We start from the raw sequence: 14,569 nt of genomic DNA, 5'->3' as shown, positions 1-14,569 counted from the left end.
GTATGGCACTCTCAGCACACACAAACAAATCAATGGCAGAAACCCACTGGGTTTTGGGTTTCCCACCCATTTAATTCATAACAAGCGAAACCCAGGACCGGGAGACCGATTACAGTCGATCGGAGGTGACGAAAACGCGATCGGCAATGATTGGTGACGGGGCCAGGGCAGTGACCTCTAGGAATTGGAATGAACTAGACAAATGAGTATGTACAGGGGAATTGACTTGTACATTTGTACTCGAAAAATCAAGCGTTACAGTAATTTTAAATTTGCTAAGCTAAGCAGAAGATGAAAAGTTAAGTAAGCCAGCAGCATCCTGATTTTCGGTCCGGTTACGCTCTGCAGCAGAGAGTTGGCGGTAAAGACTGCAAGAAAACGCGATGCAGGAACGGAAGGCACAAAACGCAGAGACGGCATTGAACAACTGATTGCGGAAATTGAGAAGAAAGGTGGAGAAGCTGCAAGAAATGGGGCCTTGCAGGAAAATCCAACGAGTAGGAAGGAAGGTTAGATAGGCTTAGGAAAGTGGTAGAACGAGAAAAAATATATTGGATAGCGTAGTGTAACGCAGTCTTTCCATCGACAATTTTGAGCATTTCCTTGAATCCGTGAAATTTGAGATGGGTACACCATACCGTACAGCACTCGCTGCTGTGGCTGGTTCATACTTACAATTCAAAGTATTTTGTTGACTCTGTCAGAAACGCATTTACTGTAGTCTTTGAAATTCGAAATTTTGACAGCCCAAGGCTTCGATTACTTACTTCACTTTTATAGCGACATCACTGGCCTTCACCTCCACTATTTCTCTCTTACACCGCCGATTGGGCTCTTCATTCACGCCACAAACCCAACAAGTACGGGTCATGCAGAGGAGGTATTTTGCCATAATTCATTGTGCTTAACTGAGTCGTACGCCGCTTTCAGTTTAGAAGCGGATTGTGAGTCTGCAAGGTCAATTCTTTGAACTTGTCAGGAGTTATCTCCGCTTCCACATGAGAGCTTTCCCCTTCTTACAGCGGTTCAGTGGAGTTCAGTATTTTTTTCATATGGGTTATCATCTCATTCTCGTTCTGTTCACATTGACACACTATAATATTAGAATCACAGGTTCTAATTCACGTTGAGAGAAACCGTTTGAAATATTAAAATTTTATGGCCTGTGTACAGTTGATCGCGAAGTCTGTGTCTAATAAATAGAAGGTCAGTTGACCACAGTTAAATGTAATACCAAAGCTATTAATCTCTGTTTCTCACAGGCAGTACGGTGTATTTTAAGCGTGCTACTAAACACATTTCAGTCAATAGGTTTCGCGGGTGGTTGCTAGATGCCAAGTCAGGCTATTTATGCTAGAAGCACTTATTTTGTATACCGTAACTATTCCAGAATTAAAAAAATATAGACTTTTTAATGGAGCCGTTGAACTACGTTGAACGTTTGCGGTAAAAAATGATATTGCCCAATTTTCATGGGTTTGCCTTTACACGCACTGACGAAACAACGTATGCAGTATCAATCATGTTAACCCATAAGTCAGCAGAAAAAAATGACAGTTCAATCAGTAGAACTCTTCCCGTGATGGCGAAAATAGTGAAGCTGCTCCGTTCAGAAGTGTGCGCGTTCAAAGAACGGTACTCCGTCGTGTCGAAAAAGAACACCGTACGGCGGTTCGTAAACACCGGTTAATATTGGACAACAATCAGAGCAATGAAAGCCTAGTTCCGGACGGCTGACGACCCTGAGCGACAAGAAGCTTTGAAGGACGCTGCAGAGGAAGACCGACGGAAAAGTGGCTATAGTGCTGCATGCGCTTAGCCGGGAGGTCGGTGCAACCAGTCAAACAGTGAAAAAGTACTTGGCGAACATGGACATACATGTCAAGAAGCGGCAGTTCCGACCATTAGTAGGATTAAAGAAAGCCAAACCAGCAGCAATACCCAAGCAACACCAAACCGAAGATAACCAAGTAGAGAGCGAAGAAGGGGCTCATCCCAAAGATCTCAGCAGAAGCACATCGAACACCCTCATTAGAATGACAGAGAAAGGAACGTTGTGAATTGTAACGGCAACCATATGTCAAATTATTATCAATGCCCAGTCCGTTTAGCAATTGTTGAGGCAAGGTAAGGTAAACAAAATTCAATTTCTCAATTAAAACCAACTTCAAAACAAAATTCTCCAAGCGTACCAGTGACGCATAGTTTACCTACTCCTTTGCATACCCGTTTAACTTATGCACAGGTTACAGGTAGTTCGAACATTATACCGCCTAGTGTTGGTAGTTCGAAAATGACCGTTAATATGGGTAAGCAAAACACGCTAGAGAATAATTATACACCTATCACTCCAGCTAATATTGCTACCGAAAATATTTTTTCTAATGCCAACTGCCTGGGGCCTATTACGGCAGGTAAACTTTCTTTTTTGCAACAGGCAATGTTCGATCTTATGAACGCCATGTTGCAGGCAAAATCAATGTTTGAAGCCATTCAAATAGGCACAAATTTTACTATTAAACAATTAAAATATTAAATTGGAATGCTCGCTCATTGAAGGCCAATGAGAATGAGCTTTTTAATTTTTTAACAGTAAATAATGTGCATATTGCAATTATTACTGAAACATTTTTGAAACCTAACATAAAATTAAAATATGATCCCAATTACGTGGTTCATAGATATGATAGGATTCAGGGTTCCGGCGGTGGAGTTGCAATTGTTATTCATCGCCGAATCAAACATCGTGCTCTTCCCCATCTTGAGACGAAAGTTATTGAAACTTTGGGAATTGAAGTTCAAACTGAACTTGGGATTTTATTTATTGCCGTAGCATATTTACCATTTCAATGCACACGCGAGCTCAAAAATTATTTTAAAGGTGATTTACAAAAACTCACCAGAAATCGTTCGAAATTTTTCATAATCGGCGATTTTAACGCTAAACATCGTTCATGGAATAATTCTCAAAGTAATTCCAATGGCGAAATTTTATTCAATGATTGTTCTTCAGGATACTATTCTATTTTGTCTCCAAATAGTCCTACATGCTTTTCTTCTGTAAGAAACCCTTCAACAATTGATTTGGTGCTAACAGATCAAAGTCATGTATGTAGTGATTTGATCACACATGTTGACTTTGATTCTGACCATCTTCCAATAACTTTTTCTTTATCACATGAATCAGTTTTAAACCCTATGAGCTCTGTTTTTAATTATAACAAGGCTAATTGGGAAAGATACAAAACTCATATTGAGAGAAATTTCAATAATGAGCTTGATTTGCAAAACGAAGTGAATATTGATTCCGCTTTGGAAGCATTAAAATGTGCAATTGTTGATGCCAGGAATTATTCTGTTCCAAAGGCTCAAGTGAAATTTGATTCATCAATAATTGACGAAAATCTTCAACTTCTAATTCGTTTGAAAAATGTCCGCAGACGTCAATATCACGGTACTCGTGACCCTGTTTTTAAAACTATTTATAAAGATTTACAGAAAGAGATTAAGCATAGATTTACTCTTCTGAGAAATCAAAATTTTGAGACTAAAGTTGAAAAATTGAAACCGTATTCAAAACCATTTTGGAAGCTGTCGAAGATTCTTAAGAAACCTTCAAAGCCTATTCCAGTTTTAAAACATGGTGAACGTTTTCTTGTATCCAATGAACAAAAGGCTCAAAGACTTGCTCAGCAGTTTGAGAGTGTTCACAGAATTTTTCACCTGCAGAAATAATTGAAACTAACTTGAATGAGATTAAATCAATTATTAAAAATTTCAAAAATATGAAAGCACCTGGTGACGATGGAATCTTTAATATACTAATCAAACATCTCCCTGAGAGCACAATGGAATTTTTAGTGAAAATTTTCAATTGCTGCTTCAAAATTGCATATTTTCCCAAATTATGGAAAAATGCAAAAATTACTCCCATTTTAAAACCGGATAAGAACCCAGCTGAAGTTTCAAGTTATCGACCAATCAGTTTGCTTTCTTTAATAAATAAACTGTTTGAGAGAATTATTCTTAACAGAATGATGTCACACATCAACGAAAATTCAATTTTTGCAAATGAACAGTTTGGATTTCGCCATGGGCATTCTACAACTCATCAATTGCTCAGAGTTACTAATATGATACGAGCTAACAAATCTGAAGGTTATTCCACTGGAGCTGCTCTTTTAAACATAGAAAAAGCATTCGACAGTGTTTGGCATAAAGGTTTGATTGCGAAATTGCAAACTTTTAAATTTCCAATTTTCCTAATCAAAATTTTAAAAAATTATCTAACTGATCGAACTCTGCAGGTTGTCTATCAGAATTCCAAATCTGATAGATTTCCTGTCAGAGCAGGTGTACCTCAAGGTTCAGTCTTGGGTCCAGTCCTGTACAACATATTCACTTCAGATCTTCCTGATTTGCCTCCAGGATGCACAAAGTCATTGTTCTGCGATGACACAAGCATTTCCGTAAAAGGAAAAAGTCTTCGTGTCATATGCAGTCGATTGCAGAAAAGTTTAGATATTTTTTCTTCCTACTTGCAAAAGTGGAAAATCTCTCCCAATGCTTCTAAAACTCAAATGATAATTTTTCCGCATAAGCCTAGGGCTTCTTTCCTCAAGCTAAACAATAATCACGTTGTCAAGATGAATGGGGTTATTTTAAGTTGGTCCGACAAGGTTAAGTACTTGGGACTAATTTATGATGAAAAACTTATTTTCAAAGAGCACATTGAGAGTATACAAGCCAAGTGCATCAAATATACGAGATGTTTATATCCTCTCATTAACAGGAATTCTAAACTTTGTTTAAAGAACAAACTTTTGATTTACAAACAAATTTTTAGACCAGCAATGCTTTATGCTGTACCGATCTGGTCAAGTTGCTGTTCAACAAGGAAGAAAACGCTCCAAAGGATTCAGAATAAAATTCTGAAAATGATTTTGAAGCGTCCTCCTTGGTCCTCCACTCGAATTACATAGACTTACTGGTGTTGAACCATTAGAAGCTATGTCAAATAAAATTATTAACAATTTTCGACCAAAATCGTTGCAATCCTCAATTGCTACGATAAGCTCTCTTTATAACCAATAAGTTAGCAATTAAGTTAGTTGTAAGTTTACTTCCCCTTTTCTGACAAGTAGGTTTAAATCTAATTGCGAAAGCAAACAAATCCTAACAATTAAAATTACAAATTTCTAACAGTGTTGAGAAGTCACCATTTGTGACTGGACACACATACTCATTATTTACTAATATTTATCATAAATACTTAAGCTACTAACAAATCCCCCCTTAAAAAAAAAAAAAAAAAAAAAAAAAAAAAAACCGTACATGGACTAACTGGTGGTTTAGATACACAAAAAATAAAATTGCGTCGTTTTTCCGATGGAAAAAATCCCTCAGAGCACAGAGTTTCAATAACACCATGGGATTCTATTATGCGAGTCTGAAACATGCTTATGATAGACACAAAGATACAGACTGCTCTGCTGAAATTAATAGAATAAAAGCCATTATGTTACATAAACAGAAATCATTCTCCGAATCAATGAAAACAGTAAAGCCAGGTTTTTTGGGTGGAGAAGATATATCTATATATCAAGTGGAAAATCAGTTTAAAGAACGAGCTAGTAGAACCATTAAATCCTTGCAAATAAACGACCATACTACACAAGACCAATCCATAATTCATGAGCATGTCTTACAATACTTCAAAAACTTGTACACCGCAGAAAATTTAGAATCAAATGACCAATTTCTTCCAAGCCGGACTCTAACACCTGACGATGTAATAAACAACCGACTTATGGACGATTTAACCGAGGAAGAAGTGTTTGCTGCAATCAAAGGATCTGCCACGAATAAATCACCTGGGAAAGATGGGCTCACTAGAGAATTCTATCTGAAAACATGGCCGATTATCAAAAGAGAGTTTACTGCAGTTTTGAATGAAATAAAAAACGGACATGTAACGCAAGATCTACAAGACGGTATCATTGTGCTAGTGCGCAAGCGTGGAGGCGGCGACGGAATTGAAACCTACCGACCCATCACCCTGCTCAACGTAGACTATAAATTACTAACACGAGTTCTAAAATGTAGATTAGAATTATTGTGAACCAAAGTATTGTCTCACAACCAAAAATGCAGCAACGGGAAAAGAACGATATTCGAAGCAGTATGTACAATCCGAGATCATAGTGCACTCTCAAAACAAGAACGTATAGGCGGAATTTTGATTGCTTGCGATCTTAGCAATGCGTTTGACAGGGTCAACCACAATTTTCTTTTCTCAACGATTAGGAGAATGGGTTTTAACACAAGATTCGTGGACTTACTAGAGTCTTTGGCACCCCATGCCCGCTCACAACTCATTATAAACGGACGTGTCACCGAACCTTTTCATATAAGCAGATCGGTTCGCCAAGGAGACCCCCTTAGCATGCTATTGTTTGTGTTGTATCTACAGCCATTTTTAGATAAAATCGTAGCAATTTGTAACGGTCATAGAGAAGCTGTATTTGCCTACGCGGACAATATAACCATAATTATTCGTAATACTGAAAAAGTCGAACAGATACAACTGTGTTTCCAACAATTCAACAGAGTCGCAGGTGCAAAACTAAATCTAAGAAAACGGAAGCATTAGAAATCGGGCCGATAATGCCCAACTGGAACGGTTTCAATAAAAAGAGCGCAATAAAGGTTTTGGGAGTAGTTTTTAAAAATAACATAAAAGACACTGTGTCTGCCAGCTGGGAAAAAGTATACCGATCTACTAACGCGTTACGCTGGATGAATAGGCCGAGACTGGTAAATCTCAGACAAAAAGTAATCCTAAACACATTTATCTGCTCAAAATTATGGTACATTGCATCCGTATTACCCCTACCAAACAAATACGCTGCGATGTTCACGAAGCAAATAGGATTTTTCCTATGGGCAGGAGTGCCCGCACAGAGAGTAAAATTCATCGATGTCATTAGAAAAAAATGTAAAGGAGGATTGGGTTTACATGCACCAGACCTAAAAGCAAAATCGTTGTTAACAACCCGTTACTTAAAATCGAGGGATACCGAATCTTTAGTACTACATGCTACATACTACATGCAGCATGACCACATTCCAAATGAATTAAGCTACCTTCACAGCATTAAGCTGTTGATAAACAGCCTTCCAGAGCGCCTTTTAAATGAACCTGAAGCCAAGCCAAGGAGATATACCAGTTTCAAATACAATCCCTGCCACCTGGAGCCATAACAACACGAGTTGACAAAAACTGGAGGAAAATTTGGAAAAACATAAACCATAAGTTCTTAAACTCGGACGAAAAATCTGCATATTTTCTACTAATCCACGGAAAATACTATCACAACGATCTGTTGTTCCACCAAGAAAGGAGAGACAACCCGGACTGCTCTTTTTGCGGGCAGCGCGAAACGCTTGAACACAAATTTGCTAGCTGCCACAACCGAGTAGACATTTGGCACGAGGCGCAACGAAACTTACAACTGATAACACAACAAAATCAATAACAATTCAAGTCTTTTCACTACCCAGAGTTAAACGGAGAGCCTCAGCAAACGGTCGGAAGACTACTAAAAGCGTTCATTAGATTCATAATGTATTCTTCAGAAATTCCTGACAGTCTGAAAGGTATTGATAGCTTTTAAAGTTATATGACCATGTATCATTAAGAGCAAATAAAGATCTGTTTTAGCATAAAAAAAAACTAGTATCGGAGCTGCAAGCAATGACGCAGCGGTAGCGCCTGAATAAGATGGTCGAGTCGATTTTGTCGACAAATCACGACGTGGTGATGGACGACGAAACCGGTCTCATCCTGGCTGGCAACGACTGGCAGGGCACTTAGTATTTCACTTCCCCCATAAATGAAGTGAGCACCGAGGTGAAATGTATTTCACACACAAAGTTCCCCAAGAAGGTGCTGCTATGGCTGACAATCAGCGAGAAGGGGATGTCAAAGCCGCTTTTCTTTCGCTTCAAATTGGCCGGGGAACATTAAAGTACGAAGTGTCTGCCGGAAATTGCGTCGTTCATCAAGGCCGAAGAGGCGGTGTTTTGGCCGGATCTGGCGTCGGCCCGCAACTCGAAACGATCGTAGGAGGAGATGGAGCGGCTGAATATCGACGTAGTGGTACCCATGTTGGCAAACCCGCCCAACGTCCCAAGCTGCGTATCATCGAGAACTTCTGGGCTAGCCTGAAGCGTAAGATCTACTCCAACAATTTTGCCGCGTAAACTGAGGAGAATTTGGTAAATAAAGCGAAGAAAGAATTAAAAACTTGCCTACACGCATGTTGTCGGCCGCCATGGCGAATGTTCCGGTTAACTTGCGGAAGGCCACACGCAAGGGCGTAGAACTGTTTTGGCGAGTAAGCTAACATTTTTCCATTTTTGCACCGCATACGTTGATAAACTCCGAAAAATCTGTATTGTAAAGAAATTCTGGTTTAGATAAAAATTGGTTAGATATTTCGGTTACCCACACCTTGACAACAAGTAACAGTTGTTGATAACGTAAACTAACTATTATTTACAACCCTTCGCTCGTTACCATTTTCATTGTCTTTTACTATTTCACTGGATTTTATTATTTTTTCTCAATAGATACCGCTTTGGCAGGAAAATTCTAAAATAGCTGAGAACAGAATGGTATAAATTCGTGTTGTAAGTGGCTTCGTTTTATTTTTAAATTTTGTCATTGTTGGTAAACAGTGGAACAGGATCGATGGAGTTCTCAACTACACAGTAAAGTAACACGTTTTATCGTTTTTCGGCTCGGGAAGAAGACAATCGAGTTCTTGTCGTATAAGATGGAGCAGATAGCAAGAGGTGCAGAACTTTCAGGTACGAAACAGTTTATTACGCTGTTGCGTGTTGCATATTGCATTTGTGCGGCTAGGGAACAAAACTCTGTTCATGTTGAATTGAAGCAGATAGCAGGAGGTGTCGCACTCTCAGTCACGCAACGCTGTTGCGTGCTGCATATTGGTATTTGATATGATATTTGTTTGAGCCGAAAGCAGACTCTCATACTCCTAGAAAGAAAGAGAAAGCCAAGATTCGGACTCTACTCTATTTTCGAGTGGCGTGCTTTTTGTTGTTTCGACGAGTAACCTGTGCAGAGAGCATTGCAAAGTTCACTTTTTGTGCACTTAAATTGAGCAAATAACATTCCCGCTCTTATATAACCCAAAAAGTGCATTCCCGGTTGATTAGAAATGATATCTTTTCGGCCGTGCTAGGGAAAGCATTAATGTATCACCTGCATACTCAGGGGTGACATTGAGCATCTCGTTTTGACTAAGTCGAACAAAATAAATGATCGCTGATGGGCGTTATGTTTGATTTCTCGTAAATCTCGTAAGAACAAATGACATTGACAGCTCGAAGCAAAACTGGCAGTGTGTAATGTGCTCGAAAATCGTTCGAATCAAGCTTTCTCTACATTTTTCATAGAAAGTAGTCACTCCAACTAAGAAAAGTCCCAAATTACAGGACTGTAGCAGGTACTATACCAACGATATCGAGATATAAAGATGAAAAAGACTAAAAAAAGAGTAAAAAAAAATGAAAAACAAAACCAATTTTTTTTTATTATGGTAACAGAATGGTAACAGAACATATTTTTATAAACATTGTTGATTGGGTTTTTGAAAAAACGTTGAATTTGTGATATTAGAGGTGAAGAAAGAAGATAAAGCATAAAAAAAGAAAATGAAAAATATTGTCATTTTTTTGCTGTATATTTGTTCTTGTATTCTGTTTTCAAGTTTAAGGTTTACTCACAATTTATAAAGAGTTCATCTCTAACCATTTGCGATAAAACTGTTTGGAATTTTTGGTTTTCATAGGAAATATACAAAATTTGAAAAAAAAACATTTTTTTTGATTATGATAACCGAGTTACTTTTAGGTTTATTATATTTTTATAAATGCTATTGATTAGGCTTTCGGAAGAATTTTTGGTTGTGTGGCTTTAAGGGTGGATAATAGAAAAACAGCATAACAAGAAAAAGAAAATAAGAAAAATCATAATTTCAAACTTTGTGGGTTGGCGTATTTTCAGTCCCAGGAGATCCTGCGCTGAGTCCCTCTTTTTTTTTGAGTTTCAGGTGTTTACTTACAAATCGAAAAGAGTTTAGCGGCAATTACCTGCGACCAAGCGTTCAAAACCGTTTTAAAAATTTTTGGTTTTCATAGGAAGTATACGAAACCAAAAGAAAAAAATTTGTTGATCATGACAACAGAATAACTATAAAGTGTGTTATATTCTCATCAACGTTATTGATTCGACTTTCCGAAAATGTGTGGTTAAGTGGCTTGATGGATGGAAATAAACCGAAAAAGCACGAAAAAATAGAAATAGAAAAAAAAAAAAAATTTAGTCAACTTCGCTGGATAGCACTTTTTTACTCCCGGGCTGGGTCCTTGTTTATTTTCAAGGTATCTACTAACAAGTTCTGAAATGTTTTCCTGTGATCATCTGCGACCATAGGATTTGAAACGTATTGAAAATTTTCGTTCCCCCTAGGAAATACATAAAATCAAAAATATTGTTATTTCAAGAATAGGGTAATAGGCAAATGAAAAAATACGAGTCTGTTTATTTAGCCTCGAAGCACTTGAAATTTTTTTTTAAAAAACGTCTTTTTCACAATTAGACCGTAATAGAGTCACAAATGCTCTTAAGCAACTTGGTTTGATCATAAAAAGTAGAAAAAATACCAAAATATAAACAACAATATCGTACGCTAGCTTTTGGGGCTAATAGCGGTTTCGATCAACTAGATTAGTTGAGGAAATTCGCTATTGATATTGTTTTTTGGCACAGTTTGCATATTGTGGGATAAGTAAAACGGTACACTGTGTCCCGAAAAATGTCAGGATCGAAAAACCAACCGAATTATAAGCATCTGAGGTCCATTTCGTTCCCTGTTCCGATGATAGTTTCTCACTTTGCACTCCTACTAAATTCTCAAAGACGTAGTTCTACGGCAAAAAAAATTTACTATCGAGCTTAGCTCGTTTATTTTCTATCTGAAAAGTGCAATGATTACTTTGATTTTTTTTAATTTTGTTATTTTTGCATATCTAATTCATACGCTATAATGTATCAACATATATCCTTGATTTCAGAAAAAGACTAAATATAATGGCCTATTACAAAGGACGAGGCGAGCGGCGAGTTACTCGTCTGACCAATTTTGTTATTACAGATGGCGAGTCGGCTGGTTTGCTACGAGTAGCTTGTGTGTGAAACTGCTCGACTTGTACGTGATCTAGCTGTCATCAGCCAAGTTTCACTTGCGTTCTGTAATAGGTACAACATCTCGGTATGTTTGTCGTATTTGTCAGAAACTAAATGGAAAAGTGTGCAAGTGTAAATGTAGGGTGGTCATAGAAATCTTAAAGTATTCAATTTCTTCTTCAAACGATAGATTTTTTTTCTTGGTGATTTTCTCGATGAAAATATCAACCTGAGCATTACATTTGTATGTCATCAGTAATCCCGTCAAGATATTTTATCCCGATTTATTATCTCATCAGCAATTTAAACTAAGGCATTTTGATTTCAGTAAAAAAGGTCCTAGAAACGTAAACGTAAACGAAAAAAAGTCTTTTTTATGTCAATAATGCACTAAATCAATGAAACACTTCCCTGCTTCACACCAAGATCAGAATTCGTTCCAAAAGCGTGTTTCGTATTCAAAACCTCAACAATAGTCTCTTCATGCTCAATAGTTCTCTCTGTTCAGCTAAATCCAACTTCAGTGTAGTTCCACTTGAATGACCTGATTGTTCCACCAAACCACCAACAAACCGTTAGTGTTTGAACAATAATTCAACAGCCGGCTTTTACAGCATGTTTTAAAATTCTCGTGTAGGAAACAATGCTCTGCGGCTTTAGTTGTCTCAGCAACTAGAGATTGCTTCCAAACCTGTTGCTCGTCTTGAATAATTCAAGCATTAACGTTATCTCTTTTAAAGTCATGTGGCGGAAGACTTCAGAACTACAATTAACATTTATCCGTCGTTTTATTTCATACAGTTCATTGGTCAATTCAAATGATTGATTGATCTATGAAACACTTCCAACAAAATATCCATTAAAATTGTTGTGACAGTTTGTTCAGAATGTTTTTCAGTGCCATTGAAGAACGCGTCATACAATCGCGAGGTTTCAGCAACAGCTTAACTCTTTGTCGTTGTTTTTATGTTAGTCATTTTTCCTCTATACGCTTCGTATTTTGTTTAGGGATTATGGATATATAGAGAAAAATTAATTTGTTGCAAGACAAATCTGCTTTTTGTTGAAATCTTTCGAGAAGCCCTAAAGAGTCGTTAGCTTAAAATAAGCACAAAAGTTTAGGGCGACAACAGTAGGTACAGTCACGTTTGAAAATTGCCCATGAATACTAACTTCTTATTTTGATTTGTTTTCAGTTTTGAATGTACATTAAATATAAAAATAATCCACACCTATGAAGTGCACCATCGATTGTCACTCTGAGCTTATAATACAGATAAATGTTTTATATGTTTTATATGTTTATGTTATAATATAAACGTTTTATTTTCAATTTCTTAGCATGTGCTTTCAGTAATTTTTCGCTTCAGATTTATTTATTAAATGATTTTATGCGATACATATTTTTATGTTAACTTCTTTAGACTAATTTAAAATGTCGGTAACCGTTCATAATTTGCTCAGAATTCGTCTACCTCTGCTTAGTGATTCAGTTTCTTCTCACTGTATCGACATGTCTTTCAAACACAGCTGCAATTGCTACCTTGTACTACAAAAAAAAAAACGTCAGCACGGGTGTCATAACTACTCTTTCTGAAAAAAACTACCACTCAAATAACAAGGTGTTATGTTGTTGTTCTTGTGCTTTTAATTTTTGTTCCGTTCGTCACCCTCTGCAAACAACTTCCGCAAGCATTCATCATACTTTACCTAAAAAAGTTTCTTCTTTTTCCTTTTAACTTAAATACAAAGCGCGCAAAACTAAAACTAACACTAAACCGCTTCCAGAATCTCATCTGAGAACCACAACCAGCACAGTAGCAACCACCACGATCGTTGGCATGCTGCAAGCGGCCCCGGAAAATTTGCTGAAAAAGGGTAAGGAACACAAGACGAACCGACACGCAAAAGAAAGCGAATTTCATCCGACCAACAAAACACGCCGAAATAGCAAAAACAATCCTGAGCATTATTGCATACACGGTGTAAGTTGAATGATGTCCGTGCACGCCACAACTGGGTGGGGTGGATGAAAATGGTAATCATGGTCTGGTCGGTTTGCATTCCGATTGGCGTAATAAATTCGCAATCGGCACTAACATCCTCAAACAAATCTGCACAATTAGGCTATTTCTATACTGCTGTTATACTTTGCTTAAATAAAACAGCAGTTCGTATCAAAGCTGCATTGATAACAGCATTCCTAAGGAGAACCTTAGCACAGATTTCTCGAGGATCCGTTGTGTTGAATGCAAATTTAACGGATGATGATTGCCGGTCTACCCTATACACCGTGTATGGCAGAGTTGTGGTGGAAAAATAAAAGATCAACAAAAAAAACTTCACTGGCAAAAAGTACGCTTTTCGTTCGTTGGTTTTAATTTCGTTTCACGTTCCTTCATCTTCGCTGTTACGTCTTGTGTTCTCATGTTAAAGTTCTAGGTTTTTAATTTGCATTCAGTGTTTATTTACAATGTTCTCGTTTCTTGTACCAACCTCCGAACCAACCTTTTTTGCAACACTCTCAGAATTCTCGGCCAGCTGGATTTACAAAACAGAGAAAAAAAAAACGGTAGCAGACCATAGAAAAGCTTTTACATCTATAAATCTGCGGCTTTTGTTGGCTTTCGTGCTTTTCACGATAAGACTAGAGTTCTGGTGAGAAAGCGAGTGAAAAAGTGAGAAAAAATGAAAATCTGCGGCTTTTCTAATTATTGGAGCGAAACTACAATGAATTGTGTGTGTGTGTTCTTTGCTGACTATTTCGTATTTTTTGTTTTGTTTCAGCCGAGCCAAACGGAACGATAGCTGAGGGCAACCAGGGTAATGAGATTTTCTTGTTGGTGTTTGCCAGTTTAATTGCTTATTTTTGTTTTTAAAAATACGCGGCTTATTTTTTGTTTTGTTATTGAAACGTGGGGCTTTAATAAACCGTCTTTATAATTCGTTTTGGCTTCGAAGACTAACGCTCGGAAGCATGAGAATTGAAGCATTTGTTTTTATGTCACAGAGATAATCATTCTATGAAGAGGTTTAGGTTTGGTGTATTTCGAGGAAGAATGGTGCCTTGATTTAAGTTTGGAATATTGAAGTTTTAAATCCATAGAGCCCAGGATGGTTGCTTAGTTTTGTGAAACTGCAGTTAGATATTTTTACACGTATTCAGAAAAGCGTTAAGGCCCAAGCACAATGAATGTATCCATACGTTGCGTTGACGCTAATTTGGCAGAAAATGGATGGACTTACTGTCAAGTTGCCGCAAATGCAGCCGCACCGTATCAATTATGTTTA

General features: G+C 37.5%; 1 protein-coding gene across 7 annotated transcripts in view; it reads left to right on the top strand.

The window, feature by feature from the left end:
• LOC129720935 (uncharacterized) overlaps positions 1-14,569 on the top strand; it is a 233,423-nt gene that overhangs the window by 205,181 nt on the left and 13,673 nt on the right. For 2 of the 7 annotated variants that reach the window (XM_055672865.1, XM_055672870.1), the window contains one exon: positions 14,066-14,101. The exons of 1 other annotated variant lie outside the window; for it this stretch is intronic. In XM_055672865.1, coding sequence (XP_055528840.1) covers positions 14,066-14,101 — 36 coding nt within the window. Of the gene's footprint in view, positions 1-13,030; positions 13,157-14,065; positions 14,102-14,569 lie in introns of all 7 variants that reach the window. 4 more of the 7 variants (XM_055672864.1, XM_055672867.1, XM_055672866.1 and 1 more) reach the window with 4 other exon arrangements.

This window comes from Wyeomyia smithii, chromosome 2, assembly GCF_029784165.1.
Source record: "Wyeomyia smithii strain HCP4-BCI-WySm-NY-G18 chromosome 2, ASM2978416v1, whole genome shotgun sequence".
Lineage (NCBI taxonomy): Eukaryota > Metazoa > Arthropoda > Insecta > Diptera > Culicidae > Wyeomyia > Wyeomyia smithii.
Note: the sequence above shows the minus strand (reverse complement) of the source record. Positions and strands in the feature narration are given on the sequence as shown.